The sequence below is a fragment of the Geotrypetes seraphini genome, chromosome 14 (genome assembly GCF_902459505.1).
Source record: "Geotrypetes seraphini chromosome 14, aGeoSer1.1, whole genome shotgun sequence".
NCBI lineage: Eukaryota > Metazoa > Chordata > Amphibia > Gymnophiona > Dermophiidae > Geotrypetes > Geotrypetes seraphini.
The window spans coordinates 31,138,258-31,160,101 of NC_047097.1; the positions used below are offsets into that span (position 1 = coordinate 31,138,258).

A 21,844-nucleotide genomic window follows, 5' to 3' on the forward strand; every position below is an offset into this window, starting at 1 on the left:
CCTCCTGAGGGTTTGGGGCGTGGCTGCAGACTCCTTAATCTGAGAACCAAGTTCCTGGATAGTCAGAAGGAGCAGGAACTAGGAGAGGACAGGTCACAGCGCTCAGGGCTGAGAGATCTGAATGTCAGCCAAACTCCAGAGTCTATGGAGCTAATAGAGGCTGGTGAGGACATGTCTCCTGGTCTGTTGGAAGAGCCATAGGATATGGAGCTGGAAGCCAATGCTGAGACAATTGCTGAATTGCCTATTGAAGCCCAGCCCATGGAGATATGCTGTGTGAGAGGCAAGTGACTGATTTTTGAAAGTTTGTTTTTCTAATTACTTGCCTGTGCTGGATACCTTTAAACCAGCTGAAGAGTTAAAGAAGTTTCTTTTGGACTGTGTTTTGAACTTGTTTTTTTGTGGGAAGTTTTGTTACTTTCCCTGGGGAGGGAAGAGTGAACAGTTTCCCAGTCCCAGACAGGGGGGGTTTTGCCCGTGTTACGTGGTGGGATTGAGGGCCGATATTGGCAGAATAAGACCACACGGTGCACGCTGTCTGGCCAGCACGCTGAGGCTGAATTGTACCGGTGGCCCAAGACACCTTGTCCTGAGGCTGCCGGTTACAATCTGGGCTTCTTCCAATTATTCCGTAAGCACCTGATAACTAGGCTCTTCACAAACTTGTAATGTTCTCTTCCCCCCTATGCTACTCCTTCCTTTATTAAACTTTTGTAAACCATGCCGAGCTCTATAATTATGGAGAGGATGCAGTATATAAACTTAAGGTTTAGTTTAGTGCTTAAGCGTAGGCTGTTTGGACTCGGTTTCAGTCCGGTAGGGCTTAAAGTATGCCAGCTGTGTAAGCGACTCTCCTTCTCACATGTAGATCCACAGGCGTTGAGGTCTTAGTCAGGCTTTAGTCTGACTATCAGTCCGAAGATCCAAGCATTTGGACTGGTTTGCTGAGCAAAAGAGGCAGTGTCTTCTCCATTTCCAGCTTCTGTGACAGTTACAGCAGGCAACCCAGCACAGACAGACAGTAAGTACTGCCTATTGAAGTCTATGGGAAAATCAGGGGAGAAGGGTGGCTGAATTTGCAGGTTCTGAGAATTTCTGGGGCTGTTTTTAGGGTCCACCAATACCAATACCCCTTCCCAGAATTTTCACCCTTAGGCAAGTTTTCTTGGGCTGTTTTAGCACGACCATGCTGCCGTGGTGTCCATCTTAAATTTTCCCAATTTTTAATTAAAAAACCCTCGATTTGTTTTAAAAAACAATTAGGGTGTCTTTTGCACCAGAAAAGCATTTGGCTAACCATGAGAGAGAATATGCATACACCTCCTTAGGAAAATCACCCACATAGCACTTGACTATTCCTTTAATACTTTCTTACCTCATCTGTGTTGTACATGCCCATCCCAACTCCTCCTCCAGGAAAATTGAACACCTCCCACTCCTTCACCGCAGAGCCGTCTTTAGGAGTGAACACCATCTTGAAGGTTCCCGCCCTATCTGCGACGAAGTCAGTGGCCTTGTACTATAAAGTTAAAAGAACAAAGAAAGGAAAAGAAAACGGTTAAAGTTACTAACTTAAGTTTACAGAAGTCCAATCATCAGCCACTGACAGACCTCCCCCCCCCCATTTAAAAACCATGACATACCTGATCACCATGTGCATGTCTGCCAATGGTGATGGCCTTAGTCCAGCCAGGGACAAGACGAGGAATGTTCTTACAGATAATTGGCTCCCGGAAAACTGTCCCACCCAAGATGTTTCTAACTGTACCATTGGGGCTTTTCCACATCTTCTTCAGTTTAAATTCTGAAAACATGAAAAGAAATGAAATGATGCAGTCACTATGCTGGATTATCATGTCAAGAAACAGTTCATTTTCAGCACCATTGGTAGAAAGTTTGCTAATAGCAGCCATAATATTTTTGGGCCACCAGTTAGTAGATGGCCAAATTAACCTCCAAATCAAACCAAAAAACTGTGGAAAGCGATGTTCCTTATTGAGACTTATATTCAAACAGAAAAATCAATAAAATATCCACAATTTTGAATAAGGGAACCAACACGGTCTGTGTTTCAACCCAAGTGTTTTCCTCAGGGGTCCAAGTGAGGACTCACCAAGACAAATGCAGATAAAAACTATATCCAAACGTTGGTGGTCAAGTACAATTGTACACCGATTCTAGACACTGAGTAGCAATTTTTTGTTTGTCTCTATTGTAATGGAACTAGAATATACTGTATAGTTGATCTAGTGGGGTTCATTTAGGATTTTTAATCTGCTTCCTGCAGTCTTTAGCAGCAGAAATGTTTATGTGGACTGGGTAATAGTGAAAAAGGAATTATTCTGCTGGAGGCCTTATCCTTTTTCCTATATCACCGACATTTGGATATAGCTTTTATCTACATTTGCCTTGGTTGAGACCACACTTGGACCCCTGAGGAAGACACTGGGGTTGAAGCACGGACAGTATTGGGTCCCTTATTCCAAGCTGTGGATATTTTATTGACTTTTCTATTTGAATAGAAGTCTCAATCAGGAACATCGCTTTCCACAGTTTTTTGGTTTGGATTTTCATTTCATCTGTGGATTACACGTTCAACGTTTTGGCTGGCTTTGCAAATTAACCTCCAGCCATGTTCTGAAGTCTGATTCTGCCCTTCACCTACAATTCAAATTGTTTATAAGGCCAAATTCACACATCTTGATGATGAGATCTCTTGCTGACTATTCCAAACCTTCAATTATTTTAATCCAGTTCTGCACTGCTTGAGCATTTACTTCAATAGAAGACTAAATCCAAGCACTGTTTTAACAAGGAAAAGTTTACTTTTAATAGCATGATACAAGTTAAATAAAGTTACTACAGGGCAGAAAAAGTTCTTTAGATTATCTGAGACCATTTATATTCATGAAAGTAAATAATGGGAAGCTACAAGCCTTATGTTGCCAAAACATGAAAAAAATGAGAAACTAAACTTGAACAGCTTATCTCAGAGTTCTCAATCTCAAGTGTCCAGTTATTATATTCAGTTATACATATAACAACTCTTAAGTCCTTGCCCTTGGCCTACCTTCAACTCTGGCTTCATCTGGTGTGATGGTTGCACACTTCACAGCTACATTGTATTTCTGGGTGGCCAGTGCAGAGTCTATAGTCACTTGGTCATTGGTCTGGTCACGGTATGGAAGACCCAAGTCGAAGTATTTCAGCTCTAAGGCCACATTAGACAAAATCAACTAGGAAAAGAAAATTAAAATCAATGAAAACAACAGGACTTTCTGGTGTCAAAAAGTGCAGAAAGCACAATATAGAAAGCACCAAGTTCAGCTAGTGATAAGTAATAGCAGGTTCACTGTTTCCCAGGTCAGCTGGAGATGTGAAATGCCTTGAGTAGGGGAAGTAAGGAAGGGACCTTACATAAGCGACTAGATTTAAGGGCCCATTACCACATAATTTCTTAAGAGCCCTGGTTCAGTTCTGGTTGCCTTATCTCAAAAAAAATATATATAGTGGCATTAGAAAAGGTATAGAGAAGGGTAACAAATGATAAAATAGATGGAATGACTTCCTTATGAGGAGAGGCTAAAGTGGCTAGGGAAGCTTGGAGAAGAGACAGCTCAGGGGTGATATGATAGAGATCTATAAAATAATGAGCAGAGTAGAAAGGGTAGATGTGATTCGCTTGTTTACTCTTTCCAAAAATACTAGGATTAGGGGGCATGTGATGAAGCTACTAAGTAGTAGATTTTACAACAAACCAGAGAATATATTTCTTTACACGTGTAATTAAACTCTGGAATGCGTTGCCGGAGAATGTGGTGAAATCAGTTAGCTTAGCAGGGTTTAAAAAAGGTTTGGCTAATTTCCTAAGAGAGAGGTCCATAGGCCACTATTGAGATGGCTTAGGGAAATCAACTGCTTATTTCTAGGATAAGCTGCATAAAATCTATTTTACTACTTGGGGCCTGGGTTGGCCACTATTGGAAACAGGATACTAGGCTTGATGGACCTTTGGTCTGTCTCAGTATGGCAATTCTTATGTTATGTTCTCACTATTCAGATCATATAATCTTATTTGGTATTTACCTACCTCTTAAACAGTTGTGTTTTTCAACACTTCCTGGAATGTATTATAATTTATCAAATTAATTTGATAAGTCAGTCCATCTATTTATTCACAGCCTAATATTTTTATATATAATTTTCTTAGGACTAGTGTAACGTGATATTAAAAATTCCCTTGCCATTTGTCTTGAATTTCTTTCTGAGAAAACGTAGGAAATGGAGTAGATTTTGCGCCGTTCACGGAGGAAAGTGTTTATGAACAATTTGAAAAACTGAAGGTGGACAAAGCGATGGGACCGGACGGGATCCATCCCAGGATACTGAGGGAGCTCAGAGAGGTTCTGGCAGGTCCTATTAAAGACTTGTTCAACAAATCTCTAGAGACAGGAGTGGTTCCTGGGGATTGGAGAAGAGCAGATGTGGTTTCTATTCACAAAAGTGGTCACAGGGATGAAGCAGGAAACTACAGGCCAGTAAGCTTCACTTCGGTTGTTGGAAAAATAACGGAAGTGTTGCTGAAAGAAAGGATAGTGAACTTCCTATAATCTAATGGGTTACATGATCCAAGGCAACATGGCTTTACTAAAGGCAAATCTTGTCAAATGAACCTGATTGAATTTTTTTGATTGGGTGACCAGAGAGCTGGATTGAGGACATATGCTAGATATAATTTAATTAGATTTCAGCAAAGCCTTTGACCTGGTTCCTCATAGGAGGCTCTTGAACAAACTTGAAGGGCTGAACTGAAGTTAGGACCCAAGGTGGGAACTGGATTAGAAACTGGTTGACGGACAGATGCCAGAGGGTGGTGGTTAATGGAAGTCGCTTCAAGTTCAACTGCAGTTCTTACAAATATTGCTTGGATTATTCATATTATGGTTCTGTTACCTTTTCCTTTATGAATGCCCAGATGATGCGGGTCATCTCATCCCCATCCATCTCCACCACTGGGTTTGCAACAGCAATCCTTTTGTCTGCATCTGGGGGAGGAGGGATGGAAGAGAAGAGAAAGAAAATTACAATCTGACCCATTCAATAAAAACAGTCAAATTCTCTTTACATTGTTCATACCACCGTTCGGTATGGATCAACCCCTCTTAAGTAAGGCAATCTGAGCAGCTTGCAAAACACTCATGATTTTTTTCATCCAACACAAACCTGAATTTTCAAGTTTTAATGCTGCATATGACAGAAAAGAAGTTTTGTGACATCAGTGGGGAAAAAAGTTCTTAGCATGCTAGAGGCACAAGTTTCCAACAGCGTCTGAATGCAGTATCTTGCTGCCATTACGTGTTGTTTCAGCTCACTAGTTCTCTAACCTTTTCAAGCTTGAGGCATACCTATATTTTGAAAGATATTAAATAGCACATCAGTCTCCATGTAACAGGCATGGAGAATTGGGCCCAAAAAAAGAATAGGGAGTCACTGAAAGCGCCCAAGGAATGAAATGGCCCAAAAGGAGGATGTGGAGGGGCTCTGGGTACAGCAAAAAAAGGGGGGAGGGGTTTAAACTTTATTAGGTGTTTATATACTACCTATTAAGGTTATTTAAGCGGTTTTACAATCAAGTACTCAAAAGTATTTTCCCTATCTGGTGGGCTCACCATTTAACATACCTGGGGCTATGGAGGACTGAGTGACTTGCCCAGGGTCACAAGGAGCAGTGTGGGATTTGAACCCACAACCCCAGGGTGCTGAGATTGTAGCTCCAACCACCATGCCACACACACATAAGAATAGCCTTACTGGGTCAGATCGATGGTCCATCTAGCTTAGTCGCCAATCCAGGTCACTAGTAGCTGGCAAAAACCCAAATAGTAGCAACATTCCATGCTGCTGATCCAGGGCAAGCAGTGGCTTCCCCCATATCTGTCTCAATAAGAGACTATGAACTTTTCATTCAGGAACTTTTCCAAACCTTTCTTAAAACCAGCTACACTATCCACTCTAACCACTTCCTCTGGCAACGCGTTCTAGAGCTTAACTATTCTCCGAGTGGAAAAAAAAAAAATTCCTCCTATTGGTTCTAAAAGTATTTCCCTATAACTTTGTTAACTGTCCCCTAGTCTGTCATTTTTGACAAAGTGAAAAATCGATCCACTTGTACTGTTCTACTCCACTCAGGATTCTTCAATCATATCTCCCCTCAGCCGTCTCTTTTCCAAGCTTTAGAGCCCTATATGTTACAGACACTTTGTAAAAACGTAAGTTTGCTACTATTAGGGTTTCTGCCAGGTACTTGTGACCTGGATTGTCATCCCCCCTCCCATTTAAGAACTCATATTGGTCCACGAGTCCAAAAGTTCACCCACCCCTGGTTTAGTGTCATCTGAAAATTTAATCACCTCGCTCGTCGTTCCAATTTCTAGATCATTTATAAGTAAGTTAAATAGCACAAGTCCCAGTATAGACCCCCTGCAGCACTCCACTGTTTACTCTCATCCATTGAGAAAAAGTATCATTTAACCCTACCCTCTGTTTTCTATCCAACTAGTGTTTTAGCCCGTTACATTAACGGGTGCTAGAGTAGATGTCTTATTATTATTATTTTTTTTTTTTTTGGGGGGGGGGCTTTCTTTGTCTCTTTCTCCTTGGATAACTGTCTGTCATTCTTTCTGTATGTCTCTCTCCTTGGCCCCCTGTCTGTCTATCTTTCTTTCTGTCTCCCTGGCCCCCTGTATTTCTCTGTTGCGCCATGCCTGCCTCTCTCTCAGTGGCCCCCTTCCTATGTCCATAGTGTCCCATCCTATGTCTTTAGTGCCCCCAGTGCTGCCTTCCTATGTCTTTAGAGCCCTCAGTGCCTCCTATGTCCTTAGTGCCCTCAGTGCTTCCTTCCTATGTCCTTAATCCTCTCTTAAATGTGATTAGACATCTGGTAAATCACCATGTCCTTAGTACCCCTTCCTACATCCTTAGTGCCCCTAGTGCCTCCGTCCTGTGTCCATAGTACCCCCAGTGCCTCCTTCCCATGTCCTTAGTGGCCCCAGTGCATCTATCCTATGTCCCCCTCACTGCCTTCCAGACTTTGACCCCACCCCACCCCCGAAGCCAGCCTGCCTCCCTCCCATCCCCCTGTGTAATAGACCCAATGAGCAGCATCTTTAAAATTTCTACCCCCCCTCCCTCTGTACAGTAGAACCCGGCATTTTTATTTCCCTCCCTCCCATCCCCCCTGTGCAGTAGAACCGGTGATCAGCCTGTTTCCATCTTCCCCCCCCCCCCCGCCACAGTGCAGCCGACCCCATTGACCCACCCCTCCCACTGCGAGACGACCTACAAACCTTCCGGAACCAGCAGCGTCCCCAGCATTTTAAAGAAGCTGCTTCGCAAGCTTCTAATGCCGATTTCCTCTGCCGCGTCTCTGTCTGATGATGTCATCAGGGACACGGCAGAGGAAATCGGCATTAGAAGGTCGCGAAGCAGCGTCTTTAAAATGCTGGGGACGTTGCTGGTTCCAGAAGGTTTTTATTGTTTTGGGGTGGATGGGAGGCTCAACCGGGGTTCAGGTATGGCGGGGAGGGCTGAAGACGACAAACTGCTTCCTTATAGTGAGTCGAGGGAGGGAGTAGAAGCGCGCATGCGCACTCTTGCCGGCGGGGACCTACAGGATCATGGAAAACGGAACAGGCAGGTAAGAGTGCGCATGCGCGCTTAGGGTTTTATTATATTAGATAACCAATTCCTAATCCACAACAGAACTTTGCCACCTATCCCATGGCTCAGTGCAAATTTAACAATGCAAGAGACAGGATGTGAGGAGAGTCCTCATGCAAATCAAGTAAGAAACTATTAGATTTGAGCCTGTTCAGTGATAAAATTTCTCACAGAATAGAAAAAGCCAAAGGAGATGCACAATTGCATGACTGCAATTTATGGCAAGTATGCCCCATCATCCTACAAAGTAAACATTTTGGAGCATGCAGTTTAAGTGGGGTAGAGTCCATTGACGATGAACCTCACACTGGATGGCCCATGGAAGCAACTTCCACAGAAATATGCAAGAAAGTTGAGAATCTAATTTGGTCAAACAGATGAATTAAGGTTTCCTGAAGAGCTGAAGAAATGGGCATCTTGGCAGGTACAGTTTGGAAAATAGTTCATTAAATAACGGGCATGTCTAAGGTTAGTGTAAGATGGGTTCCAAGAATGCCGACACCATGTCAGAAGGCCACAAGGCTCCAGTGCTGTCAGGAGAAACTTGGAGATGCTTCATAAAGACCAAGTGAATTGGGTCTAATCACAGAGATTCTGAGTTAAAAATGGAATCAATGCAATGGAAGCATAAATCATTCCCCCACTCAAAAAAGTTAAAGACAGAAAACTTTGCAGGCAAAATCGTGGCAACTGTCTTCTGGGATGATAGACTTTTGCTTATGGAGTTTATTTCACACAAGACAACCATAACTGGGGAAAGTTATGCCAATGCAATGATCACTTTGTGGGAGTCAATCAAGGAGAAAAGACTAGGAAAACTCATAAGGACCCTGGCGCTGGCCAGAGTGCGCCTGTTTAACTGCAATCTGCAGTGCTGGTAAACACCACGAGTTAGTAAGGCCCATAGGAGGGACAGAAGGAAGTAGGAGCCCAGCACTAGATCCAGAGGAGGATAGGGTGATAGAAGAAAGGACTGTTGAGAGAGCCAAGTGTGCCGATTTTGGGATGGCACTTGCACCCCCAAAGTAACGCCTGTGATTGTACTACATTAACCTGAATCCAGTCCCTATACTGTTCTTAGCAAAGCCTTTTACAGGAGGTTTTAAATACAAGTTACACATCTCTCCTCCCAAAATCAGATGACGGCTTAATTTGTGGCTTATCAAAATGGGCTGCAATTACATACCACATAGGCCTGGGTTTTCCAAGCCTACATTCCTGGTGTTTACCTTTGATGTGAATCACATCGCTGTAGGCACTTTAGGACAATGGAGGGTTAAGTGATTTTCCCCAAAGTCACAATGAGCTATAGTGGAAACTGAACCATCATCTCTTTACTGGAGGGAGAGGGGTTGATTCTGCATGTGCTACTAGTGTTGGACAAAAATAACCTCAAAGCAAGGTGATTAGACATCTGGTAAATCACTTTGTCAAATCACTGGCAAACAGCAGGTGGAAGTATAGACAGAACATACAACTCAATCACTTATTCAGTTTATTGAAGATGACGACTGGGAGACTACAGCGATGTTTACAGCTAGTTGGATGCCAGTGTTACCCCCTTCAGGCAACACAAGTTGTCCTTTTAACAGCTAAATTTTTGGCATCAAAACTTAATTACCTTAACTGTGTTGCCTGAAGTGGCAATACTGGCATCCATCTCACTGTAAATATTTCTCTGTAATCTTCCAGTCCTGTTTTCAATATAAATTGAATAAGTGACTGAGTTGCATGGCTTGTCTATAGTTCCACCTATTTTCCAGTGATTTTGCTAGGGTAGCATTTCTGAGAGAAGAAGCCTCTCTGGGTTAAATGATTATTACTTTGCTGAAAACTCAGTGACAGGAAAGGAAAAAATTAGGCTTAAATTTCATTAGAAAAAAATGAAAAAGCAACCATTAGTTATTAGCTTGTTTAATCTAAAATGCTGCCTTAGGTTAAAATTAATGTTATAGCCTTAGAACAGTAAAAGGTGGGTGTTAAATCACTTAGCTCTAAATTTATTTTGCCTTAGTCACGTCTTCTTTCCCACCCTCTCTAGGCACATCTCTTAATTTACTAAGTCGGGAATGGTACTGGAGAAGGATGGATATGGTCCTTCACCTCAAAAGTGGAAGGAAGAAGTAGGGAACTAAAGGCCAGTAAGTCTGACTTCTGCAGTAAGTAAATTCATGGAAACACAGAATAGTGACATTTTTGGAACTGAATGAATTGCAGGACCCAAGGCAATATGGATTCACTAGAGGCAGGTCTTGTCAGACAAATTTGATCAATTTCTTTGACTGGATGACCAGAGAATTGGATACAGGTAGTGTTCTACATGTGGTGTATTTAGAATTTAGCCAAGCCTTTGACAATGTTTCACACAAGCATCTAATCAACTGGGGCTTATACTGAGAGCACTCAAAGTGACAGACTGGGTCAGGAACTGATTGAGTGAGAGAGGGTAGTGGTCAATGGAGATTACTCTGATGTTACCAGTAGTATGCCTCAAGGTTCGGTTCTTGGGTCTGTTCTTTTTTACATTTTTGTAGGCAAAATGCTGAAGGGCTGTCAGGTAAGATTTTATTCTTTTGCAGATGATACCAAAATATGCAAAAGGGTAGACATCCCTGATGGTGTGACTAATATGAGGAAGGACCTAGAGAAGCTTGAATGGTCTGAAATTTGGCAGCTAAGATTTAATGTTAAGAAATGCATAAGTCATGCATTTGGACTGTAGAAACCTGAGGGAATGGTACAGTTTGTGCACAAGAGAAGGGGGACTTGGGTGTGATAGTATATGATGATTTAAAGGTGGCTAAACAGGTTGAAAAAGTGACAGCAAAAGCTAGAAGGATCCTAGGGTGCATAAGGAGAGGTATGGCCAGTAGGAAAAAGGAGGTATTGATGCCTCTGTACAAGACTAGTGAGACTTAATTTAAAATAGTGTACAGTTCTGGAGAAAGTGTGGTAAATGAATTAAATAGTCTCCCGGTAGAGACAGATTGCATGAGTTCAAAAAAGTGTGGGACAGGCATGTGGGTTCTCTTAGGGAGAGGAAGAGATAGTGGATGCTGCAGATGGGCAGACTGCATGGGCCATTAGGCCTTTACCTGCCCTCATGTTTCTATGTTTGATGAGAAGTATGTTTGTACTGGATGCAAACAGCAGCTAGCTCTCAGAGAACAAGCCCAATCTCTTGGGGCTAGAGTAGCAGAGGAGCTGAAGAACCTACAGGGACATCCTACCTCCAGTCTGGATGGCTCTGTGCTACATTGGGAAAGAGGTCACCCGACAAGAATGCATCATAATTATGAAGCAGGAAGCAAAACTGTAGCCAGGATACCATCCAGGAACTGCTTCGACCCAGGCCTGAAGGGTCAATATGCCTAATGATTGATTCTCCAAATGAAATGGCCATGTAGATAGTTGGGTGGCTGCTAGGCAAGAGGACTATTTGAATACTAGATATGATTTTAGATGGTGCTGGGGATGATCTGGCTGTAGCATGTGCTCTGAAGACAGTGGGCATATATTCTGACACATGGGTGACATTCACATAACCTGGTACAGACACCAATTGCACTGTCACATTAAATCTTTAAACAGTGCTCATATCGCATGCGTGCAGGTGCCTTACCACCCGACATCAGTTTACAGGACCATCAGTTCAGTAACAGAGCCAACTAGAGGAGGTGGGCATGTTGTGAGAATCAGCTGAGTTTAAAGAAACACAAGGCCAGGGTAGGCAACTTAATTTACATCTCATTTGCATACAACTTAATAAAAGGAAAAGGCCTAACAGAAAAAGGATTGCCACAGACTGAAGTCATAGTATAAGGCCGTAGTCTTCATTGCAAGGCTGCAAGCCAATGGTGGCCCCAGAGACCATCTGGGCAGCTCGCACACCTATCAGGAGTCCCTCTTCCCCCTCCCCTGACAAGATCTGATGCTTGCTCACCATTCTCGTTCCCAGCAGTGCTGCTCCAACTCTTCAGGCCACTGCCAGAGTGAGTGAAAACACGCTGCCTTCAGTGACCCAGAAACTTTTCCTCTGCTATTGCATAGGCAGGAAGTAGTAGCAGAGAGAAAACTTCCAGGATGCTGAAGGCAGTGTGTTTTCTTCACTCATTCTGCCAGCAGCCTGAAGTTAAAGCAGTGGCTCTGGGATGAACAATGAGCAAGCACTGGATCTAGGGGAAAAGGAAGGAAAGATGCCAGAGCTCCAGGGGAAGAAAGGGAAGGGGCAAATAAGAGATGCTAAACCACAGGATGGGTGAAGGGAAGGAGAGAGAGAGATGTCAGACTGAAGGTGGGGGGGAAGAAGAGATATCAAACCAGGGAAAGGAAGGTGGGGGAGGGGAAGAAAAAGACAGAGAGATGCCAGATCAAAGTGGGGAGGAGGGAAAAGATGCTAGACTGTGGGAAGGATCCCAGACCATAGGAGGGGGAAAAGTGGGAATACAGATTTATTTAAAATTTTCTATACCATTTTATATCAAAACAGTTTACAAAATGATTATATACATAAAATGTTAACAAATCTGGACAAGTAGAAACAGACAGCATTAATTTTAACAATCAGTACTCGGAAAAATGCATCAACAAATAATTGTGTTTAACAGTTTTCTAAATGTGCTCCTATCACTGCATTTCAGAATTTGGCTAACAAGGGCAATGCATAGTTTTACCCCTACACATGAAAAGGTCATTGCATTGGTTTCCACGTATTTTGGGTTGACATTTGTTTTCAACAAGGCAGAATTTTCCAAACACAGTGATCTTGTTGGTTGATAACTAGACATCTTACTCTTAAAGAATTCTGGAATCAAGCCATATAGAAACTGGTGACAGATCAGAATTGATTTTTATTGGATTCTAAATACAACTGGCAACCAATGAAGTTGTCGAAGATTCTTGATGTTCCTGTTATCAATCTAGCCGTGACATTCTGTACCACCTGTAATGCCCTGCACCTGGCTTTGGTTATTCCCAGGTATAGGACATTGCAGTAGTCCAATTGCAACAAGATCATTGCCTGTACAACGGCATGGAAATCAACCGGTGAAAGCATTAGTTTCACACAATACAATAAATGTATCTGAGCAAAGCATATTTTTATTGTCTATCACTTGACAGTTCATTGTAAGCCCAGGGTCCAATCTAGAGCGCTGCACGGGAATGGGGACGACGGGGATCCCACGGGTTCCCCCTTCGGGTTACAGGGATCCCGTGGGGACGCCCCCTAAGGTTGCGGGGTGCATCGGGCCCCAGACAGTGTTCTTCATCGGGCCGCCAGTCTGCGGTGCAATCGATGCAGCGTAATCTTTGGGCAGGTTCCCTCTTCCTCAGTGCTGTAGTGCTCCTACGCGCATCCTGCGCCTGAACTGGAAGCCTTTTCCCTGACCTCACATCAGAGGGAAGGCTTCCAGATGAGATGCGGGACCCGTGTGAAGAACCGCTGCCCACTGCTTTGTGCACTGCATCAGTGAGGAAGAGGGAGAACATAAGAACATAAGCAATGCCTATGCTGGGTCAGACCTGAGGTCCATCTTGCCCAGCAGTCCGCTCACGCGACGGCCCAACAGGTCCAGGATGTCTAATCACCTTAAATGTCCAATCCTCTCTTAAATCCCAGTACTGTATTCTGCCCTATAACATCCTCTGGAAGCACATTCCAAGTGTCCACCACACGTTGGGTAAAGAAGAACTTCCTGGCATTTGTATTGAATCTGTCCCCTTTCAACTTTTCCAAATGGCCTCTTATTCTTTTATTTTTTGAAAGTATGAAGAATCTGTCCCTCTCTACTCTCTCTATGCCCCTCATGATCTTATAAGTCTCTATCATATCCCCTCTAAGTCTCCTCTTCTCCAGGGAAAAGAGACCCAGTTTCTCCAATCTCTCAGCGTATGAAAGGTTTTCCATACCTTTTATCAGACGTGTCGCTCTTCTCTGAACTCTCTCGAGTAACGCCATATCCTTCTTAAGGTATGGTGACCAAAACTGGACACAGTATTCCAGGTGTGGGCGCACCATCGCCCAATACAGCGGCAGGATAACTTCTTTCGTCCTGGCTGTAATACCCTTCTTGATTATACCTAGCATTCTATTTGCTCTCTTAGCGGCCGCTGCGCACTGTGCCGTCAGCTTCATTGACCTGTCCACCATTACCCCCAAGTCCCTCTCTTGGGTACTCTCATTCAATAACATCCCTCCCATTGTATAGTTGTACCTCGGGTTTCTGCTTCCCACATGCAATACTTTACATTTCTCAACGTTGAACTTCATTTGCCATTTTGTTGCCCCCAGCCAAAGATAACACTGGGGGCAGCGTAAAACGACCAGGCAGGAGCAGGCCACAAGATAAAGTACAGCATGGAGGGAGGGAAGACAACAAAGGTAGGGGGAATGATTTTACTTTTAAATTTAGTGATTGAATTGTGTCAATTATGAGAATTTACATCTGCTGTCTGTGTTTTGCACTATTCAGGAAGAAATGCATTTTGTTTCTTTTTCTCTGGGGTTGTACTGCATGCAGAGTCTTGCATCTTAGGATTTTTTTGTTTATATTAGTACTTTTAGGTTTTTAGTCCCGTATTTGCATAGGGGTTATGTGTTCTGGTAGGAATGAATGTTGACAAGCATACAGTGTGCTTTGTGTAGTTTAATTTTGTGTATTTTAGTTTTGTGGTTAACCATAATGTGTTAATAAAATTATATTGTGTGTGTGTATATATATGAAAAACTGTTACAATTAGTACTATTATGCGGGCAGGATCTGGGGCGGGGTCTGCCCCACGACTTAGCCTAGTGTTCTTCAACCGCCAGTCCACAAAATAATTATTTTATTTCCACCAATCCATAGGTGTCAAAAGGTGGAAGAACACTGCTCTAGCTCATCTCCCCATATACACAATGGGAAGAAAAAAATATTGTCGGCATATATTCGATCCCTAATGATAGAAACAGCTGACCTATTGATACCATATAGATGTTAAATAATAATGCGGAAAGCACTGATCCTTGTGGAACTCCACTTTTCCCTGGAAATTTACTTGAGATCTTATTCCCATTCCTTGGAAAAATCTATCTGTCAAGTACGAGGTACCACCCATCCCTAACTCTTTTAATCTCAACAATAATTTCTGAAGATCTACTGAGTCAAAGGCTCCTGCTGTATCTAAAGATATTAAGTTACATGTTGACCCAAACCCATTCGTAAGGTATCTAACAGTGAAGTCAGTAATAATTCTACACTGTGAGCTTTGCAAAAAAAACAAATTGGTTACAATCCAAACAACTGATTTCTTGCACAATATTGTCCAAATGAGGCAAAGCATTTTTTCAAGAATTTTACCTATAAAGGAAACGAACGAAATTGGTCTGAAGTTTTTCATAACACTCATATTTAAACCTTTCTTTTTCAGAACTGGTCGTACAGTAAATTGTTTACAGTCTTTTGGAAAAACTCCCTCTTAGGATTTATTAACTATCTTTGTTATCCCTGGAGTCACCTTCTCTGCCATCTGTCTCATGAAGGATGGCAAAAATGGATCTTGAATAGCATGTGTGGGTGTACAATTACGAATAGCATTACAAACTCTTTCTCGTCTATCTCGTCAAATATTCTCCATATTCCCCCCTTCATTATCAATCGGACCATAGGAGGAGGAAAGAGACAGAAGAGATGGTGCACAGGGATGGAGAAGGGGAGAAAGGGAGGACATGGTGCACAGGGATAGGAGGGGTGGGGCATGAAGAGAGATGGAAGAAATTATGTTTATGGATAAATGGAAATGGGAGAAGAAAGAGGGAGGGGGTAGCACACATGGATAGTGGGGAAGGGCAGAGTGCGCATGGATAGATGGGAAGGGAAGACATGGAAAAGTAGATAAATCTGAGGAGAAAGCAGAAAAATGGAAGAAAGATGAATGTTAAAAAGTCAATGCTAAAGATGATGTAGATCAGAAAGTGAAGGAGAGAAAAACAGCAAATGATAAGAAGGACCTAGAAACAGAGTTAAGAACACAGACAGAAGTGCAACCAGAGACTGGGAAAATATGAGTAGAAAAAAAAAATAAATAAATAAATAAAAATCACCCAACAAAGGTAGGAAAAGTGATTGAAATGCGTCAGTTTTTAGAATTTATATCAGCTGTCTATATTTTGCAGTTTAGGGAGAAATGCATTTGTTTCTAGTGTTGTAATGTAATGTAATGTAATGTAATGTAATGTAATGCACTGCATTCACAGTCTGGCATCTTAGGGTTTTGTTTGCATTTATTGTGAAGCTTTATTGGTGTCATGGCCCCAAGTAGGAAAATATCTGTAGGCTCTCTGTCAGCCCTTTTGGACCCAAAATGGCCCTTGCTTAAAAATTAGCAAAGACCACTGGTCTAAGGGAAAGAGGGGTTCTTCTCCTTTGCTGATTAAAGAAGGGAGTGTTTTTAGAAATCAGTGAAAGTAATCTCATCCCGAGAGTACGAGGTCTCTCTTCATAGGACCTCCTGTCCTAGATAGATGGGAGGGTGAGGGCTTGGCAACAAGGACTCTTTATGGGTGACCTGGGAATTAGTGATCATCATACGGTTTGGTTCGATATAACAGCCAAAGAGGAGGATGGCCGCACAAAACTCAAGTCTTGGATTTCAAACGTGCGGACTTTAGTAGCATGGGAGAGCACCTAAAGAAAGAGTTGTTTGGATGGGAAGACATAATAAGGGAAGTGGAAAAACAGTGGTCTAAGTTGAAAGGTGCAATAAATAGAGCTACTGACCTTTATGTGAAGAAAATAAATAACAAGAGAAAAAGGAAACCGATATGGTTCTCCAAACTAGTGGCGGGGAAAAAAAAAGCAAAAGAATTGGCGTTCTTGAAATATAAAAAAAACTCAAGAGGAGTACAGAAAGGAATCCGCCTAGAACCGCAAGATAATGGCAGAATAGAAATCACTCATGTAATTAATATCGGATGAAACTGAAAGAAGTCAAGAGATACATCTGGCGAAAGCACAAGTGGAAGAGCAAATGGATAAAAATATAAAGGGAGACTATTTTTCTCAAGTATATTAGTGAAAGGAGAAACACAAAAAATGGAATTACGAGACTAAAAGAAGATACGAACCGCTATGTAGAGAGTGATGATGTAAAAGCAAATGTGCTAAATAAATACTTCTGTTCAGTGTTCACAGAGGAAAAACATGGAGGAGGACCAAAATTGGTCAGCATGGAACGGATTTTGAGAATGGAACGGATATTGAGGGAGCTCCGAGAGGTTCTAGCAGATCTTAAAGATTTGTTCAATAAATCTTTAGAGACAGGAGAGGTTCCGCAGGACTAGAGAAGAGCGGATGTGGTCCCTCTTCACAAAAGTGTTTGTAGAGATGAAGTGGGAAACTACAGGCTGGTAAGTCTAACATCAGTTATTGGAAAAATAATGGAAACGTTGCTGAAGAAAAGGATAGTGAAATTCTTGGAATCTAATGGATTACAAGATCAGAGACAATATGGGTTTACTAAAGGTAAATCGTGCCAAACAAATTTTTTCACTGGGTGACCAGAGAATTGGATCAAGGACGTGCGCTAGATGTAATTTACTTAGATTTCAGCAAAGCCTTTGACACAGTTCCTCACAGGAGGCTCTTAAATAAACTCAATGGGCTGAAGTTAGTGCCCAAAGTGGTGAACTGGATTAGAAACTGGTTGACAGACAGATACCAAAGGGTAGTGGTAAATGGAATTTGCTCGGATGAGGGTCATGTGTGTAGTGGAGTGCCTCAAGGCTCGATACTGGGACCGATTCTGTTTAATGTTTGTGAGTGACATTGCTGAAGGGTTAGAAGGTATGGTTAACCTTTTTTGCAGATGATACCAAGATTTGTAACAGAGTGGACACCCGGGGGGAAGTAGAAAACATGAAAAAGGATCTGCAAAAGTTAGAAGAACGGTCTAGCATCTTGGCAAATATAATTCAATGCGAAGATGTGCAGAGTGATGCATTTGGGGGGTAGAAATCCGAGGGAACTGTATGTGCTGGAAGGTGAGAGGATGATAAGCACAGATGGAGTGAGGGACCTTGGGGTGAATGTTTCTAAGGATCTAAACGCATCTAAACAGTGCCATAAGGCGGTGACTGCAGCCAAAAGGATGCTAGGCAATATAGAAAGAGGAGTAACCAGCAGAAGGGAGGTGTTGATGCCCCTGTATAGGTCATTGGTGAGGCCACACTTGGGAGTATTGTGTTCAGTTTTGGAGGCCGTATCTGACGAAGGATATAAAGAGACTTGAAGCGGTCTAGAGGAAGGCAACAAAAATGGTAAGAGGTTTGAGCCAAAATAAGTACCAGAAGAGAGACTAGAAGACTTAAATATGTATACTCTGGAGGAGAGGAGGGACAGAGGAGATATGATTACAGACATTTAAATACTTGAAAAGTATTAATATAGAACCAAATCTTTTCCAGAGAAGAAAAAATGGTAAAACTAGAGGGCATAATCTGAGGTTACAGGGAGAAAGACTTAGGAGCAATGTTAGGAAATTCTTCTTCAGAGAGGGTGGTAAATGTCTGGAATGTCCTCCCGAGGGAAGAGGAAAACGGTGAGGGAATGCAAAAAAGCATGGGATAAAAATAGAGGATCTCTAATTAGAAAATGAAGGATGTTAAAGGTAAAGAACTAAGGCAGACCTGCACGGTCTGTGTTCCATAGATTCAGTGTAGGATGGGCTGGGTTGGGTTGGGCATCAATGTGAACTCCACTAATGTGGAACAGGAGGATGTTACTGGTCAGACTTTACGGTAAATGTCCTGCAAACAATGGGATGGTTGGACAGGCTGGGGTGAGCTTTGACAGCAACTTCAGCATTTGGAACCTAGGACAATACCAGACTTTACAGTCTACATTCCACAAATATCAAATAAGAGAGAAGTTAATCTAATCGTGTATTTTTTTTAATGAGTATAACTTATGGGCAGACTGGATGGCCTGTTCAGGTCTTTATCTGCCATCATTTGCTATGTTACTATGACCCTTGGGTGGGGGGGGGGGGGAATGCTGGCTTGTGCCTAACCTCCAGTAAGCCCAAACGTAACTTGAGAGGCCAAAGTGTGGTCAACTGACACTCAGACCTAACCAAAGTGGCATCAGGAGCAAAACCATTTTTCAGCATGAATTAGAACACTAGGTGTTAAACTTAAGCACACAGCTCTAATACACAGCTTATTACATCATCCCCTTAGTTGGTATGAGCTACTAATAATTTCTATAGCGCTACCAGGCATATGCAGTGCTGTACACCAAGACATGGTCCTTGCTGGAAAGAGTTTACAATCTAGTTAAGAGACAAACTGGACAAAAAGATGCATCTATCACAAAATGCTCAGGTGGAAAAATTACAGAGGGAATGTTAAGACAGATATGAGTGCTTAGCAGGTAAGTTGGAGTCTGGAAATGAAAGCAGCTTTAAAGAAGTGGGTTTTGACTTTGCATACTAATCAGGGACTGAGCTTAATGTACTGTGGAAAGCAGTTTGTTATGGTGCAACAAAGTAGAAGAGACAGAATCTGGAGTTGGCCATGGAGAAAAAGGGTACAAACAGATAAGAGGACACTTACCCTGAGTGAAGTTCTTGGGGTGGAGCAGAGCGATACAGAGTGAAAGAAGTTTGAACTGTACACTTCTCACTCTTTATTTGCTGTGGATGCGGGCTGCAAATATGTAAATATGGAAAAACCACGAATATGCCATCGTTTTTACTATTGAAACCACAAATAACTTTTCAACTGTTATTCATGGTTTTTGAATTAAGCTTCCACTATTAAGCTTACTACTATTGAAATAAGCAGCGATTTCAAGGCAAGCAGGCAGGCAAGCAACCGGCAATTTCATGGCAAGCAAGCAGGCAAGCAACCAACCGGCAATTTCAAGGCAGGCAAGCAACCGGCAATTTCAAGGAGGGCAGGCAAGCAACCGGCAATTTCATGGCGAATAAGTAGGCAAGCAAGCAACTGGCAATTTCATGCATTTTTCTCAGTGCACATTGGGAAACATGGAAGCAGCAAATTTGTGGGAGAAAGCATGGAAGTAGCAATTTTCAGTTACAGTACAATAATGGAAAGTGATAAACTTTTTTATCAGTACTGTACAGAACACTAAACAGAAAAAAAATTTAGTGATGATGTTTTTTGGGGGGCGGAGTCAGCAGCCAAAAAAAAAAATTGCAAATAATCGAAACCACAGGTACGGAAACTGCAAATATGTTGGGAGAAGTATATGTGGAAATAAATGGGGAGCTAATGAAGTTACTTGAGGAGAGGTGTTGTGTGGGAATATTGACTTTAGCAGAATAAGAGCTCCCTCAAGTACAGGCTGCTATCCTGACCTGTCATGCCAAAATAAAGTCACAGGAAGTCCTCCACTCAGGATGGAGTCAGGCTGCTGGGCAACAAGCTGGAGCTGGAATTTTCCTATTAACTTTTCCTATTGACCTTCAATTCAAGGAAAGTGAGAAGAGAAAGAGACCCTGACATGAATCCAGCAAGTTTTGAAAACCTCCATTCTGCTATTTGAGTTGGATTTTTTTTCCTTGACAGACATTTGTATTTTGCTTTCTTTGTTCGTTTGTTTTTGTTGGTTTTTTTTTTTTTTTTGGGGGGGGGGGGGTGCACTGAAAAGGTTTTTCAGGAAGGTTGAAATTCAGAAAGATTTTATGGCATAATAAATTTAAAGAAACCTGTGGAAAAAAATCAAATTAAATACTCAAATGATTTAAGTGGATAAACATATGACTGTGCAGCACAGTAAGAGATCACACATTGATTCCAGATTGTTCAACTAAACTGAAGTCACGAGTCTGAGGTCAGTTACTCAGAAGGTCAGAAACATTAAAGCGCCCTAGTGCAGTTAATGCGTGCAACGAGGCTTTAGTTTAACCTTGCTCCAAAACAAAAGCATGCTCTGAATCACGTCTCACAAACCCCCACTTTCTGCTACATTTCTTGCTCTACTGACTCTAGTTCTGTAAATTTAAAACCTGAAGAAACTTCAGTGGGAAAAAGTGAGCCCCAACCACCTTCCTCCCGCATGCGCGCGGACGAGGCTGGAGGGGCTGGTGCTGGCGGCAGGAACGCGAGCTGAGCCCCTGCCCTTGAGAGCAGCCCTGGAGGACGGCTTGGGGCCCACGCGGCTGCAAGCGCTTCCCCGCCGGCGGCCTACCGGCTTCCCGTCCGGGCAGCTTTGCAGGCGCCGAGCACGAGTTCTCGCGGGCTTTTTTACTCACAGCTCCTCAGCTGCTGCACTGGGTGGCTCAGCGCCGGCGCGAGCACGGCCGGGCTCTTGCCGAGGGAGGCGGCGGAGGAAGCCGCTCTGCAGAGCGAGCGCGCAGCCCGGAGGCAGCCGGCCATCCTGCGGGATCACGAGAAGGGCGAAGGGTGCGCGCGAGAGGACTGGAGCGAAAAGGAAGGGCGGGGGCGTCGGCGTCGGGCTATAGGGGCCGCAGCTCGTCCCCTCCTACTGCCACGGCTGCTCCTCCCGCGAGGGCGACCCGGCTTTCAAGTCCACCCACGTCAGCGCGAGCGCTTTTTATAGCCCAGGAGGCAAACTGTGCCATCCACCACACAGCGGCCCTGAGCCTGCACACTCCATTCATGGCGACTAGCGGCTTTTCCTTCCTACGTCCACCGTCTGGGGAGTCGAGATCGTTTCAAGCACGCAGCAGGGCTTATTTGGGGGCAGATTGAGAGGCTTAAGAGCGAGAAATCCCCAGGACCGGATGGCATCCATCCGAGGGTCAAGGAACTGAAAGGGACCACAGCTGAACTGCTTTAACTAATAGCCAATCTGTCCATCGTATTGGGAAAGATTCCAGAGCACTGGAAGGTGGCGAATGTTACGCCACTCTTCAAAAAAGGTTCAAGGGGAGACCCGGGAAACTACAGACCGGTGAGTCTGGCCTCGGTGTCAGGACAAAGGTGCGCGCAGACAATTGAGCGCAGCGCGGAGGTGCGCACCGCACAAAATTACTGTTTTTACGGCTCCGACGTGGGGGGGAAACCTCCACACTTTACTTAATAGAGATCACGCCGCGGTGTGGGGGGTGTGGGGGTTGTAACCCCCCACATTTTACTGAAAACTTTACTTTTTCCCTG

At 43.2% G+C, this 21,844-nt stretch overlaps 1 protein-coding gene across 1 annotated transcript in view; it reads right to left on the bottom strand.

The window, feature by feature from the left end:
• IDH2 (isocitrate dehydrogenase (NADP(+)) 2) overlaps nucleotides 1-21,251 on the bottom strand; it is a 40,431-nt gene extending 19,180 nt beyond the window's left edge. Inside the window, exons 1-5 of the mRNA XM_033920184.1 lie at nucleotides 20,977-21,251; nucleotides 4,954-5,045; nucleotides 3,071-3,236; nucleotides 1,644-1,804; nucleotides 1,376-1,519 (exon numbers count right to left, since the gene is read on the bottom strand). Of these exons, the coding sequence (XP_033776075.1) occupies nucleotides 1,376-1,519; nucleotides 1,644-1,804; nucleotides 3,071-3,236; nucleotides 4,954-5,045; nucleotides 20,977-21,100 (687 nt within the window). The 5' untranslated portion in view covers nucleotides 21,101-21,251. The remainder of the gene's footprint in view (nucleotides 1-1,375; nucleotides 1,520-1,643; nucleotides 1,805-3,070; nucleotides 3,237-4,953; nucleotides 5,046-20,976) is intronic.
• Between the last annotated feature and the right edge of the window lie 593 nt (nucleotides 21,252-21,844).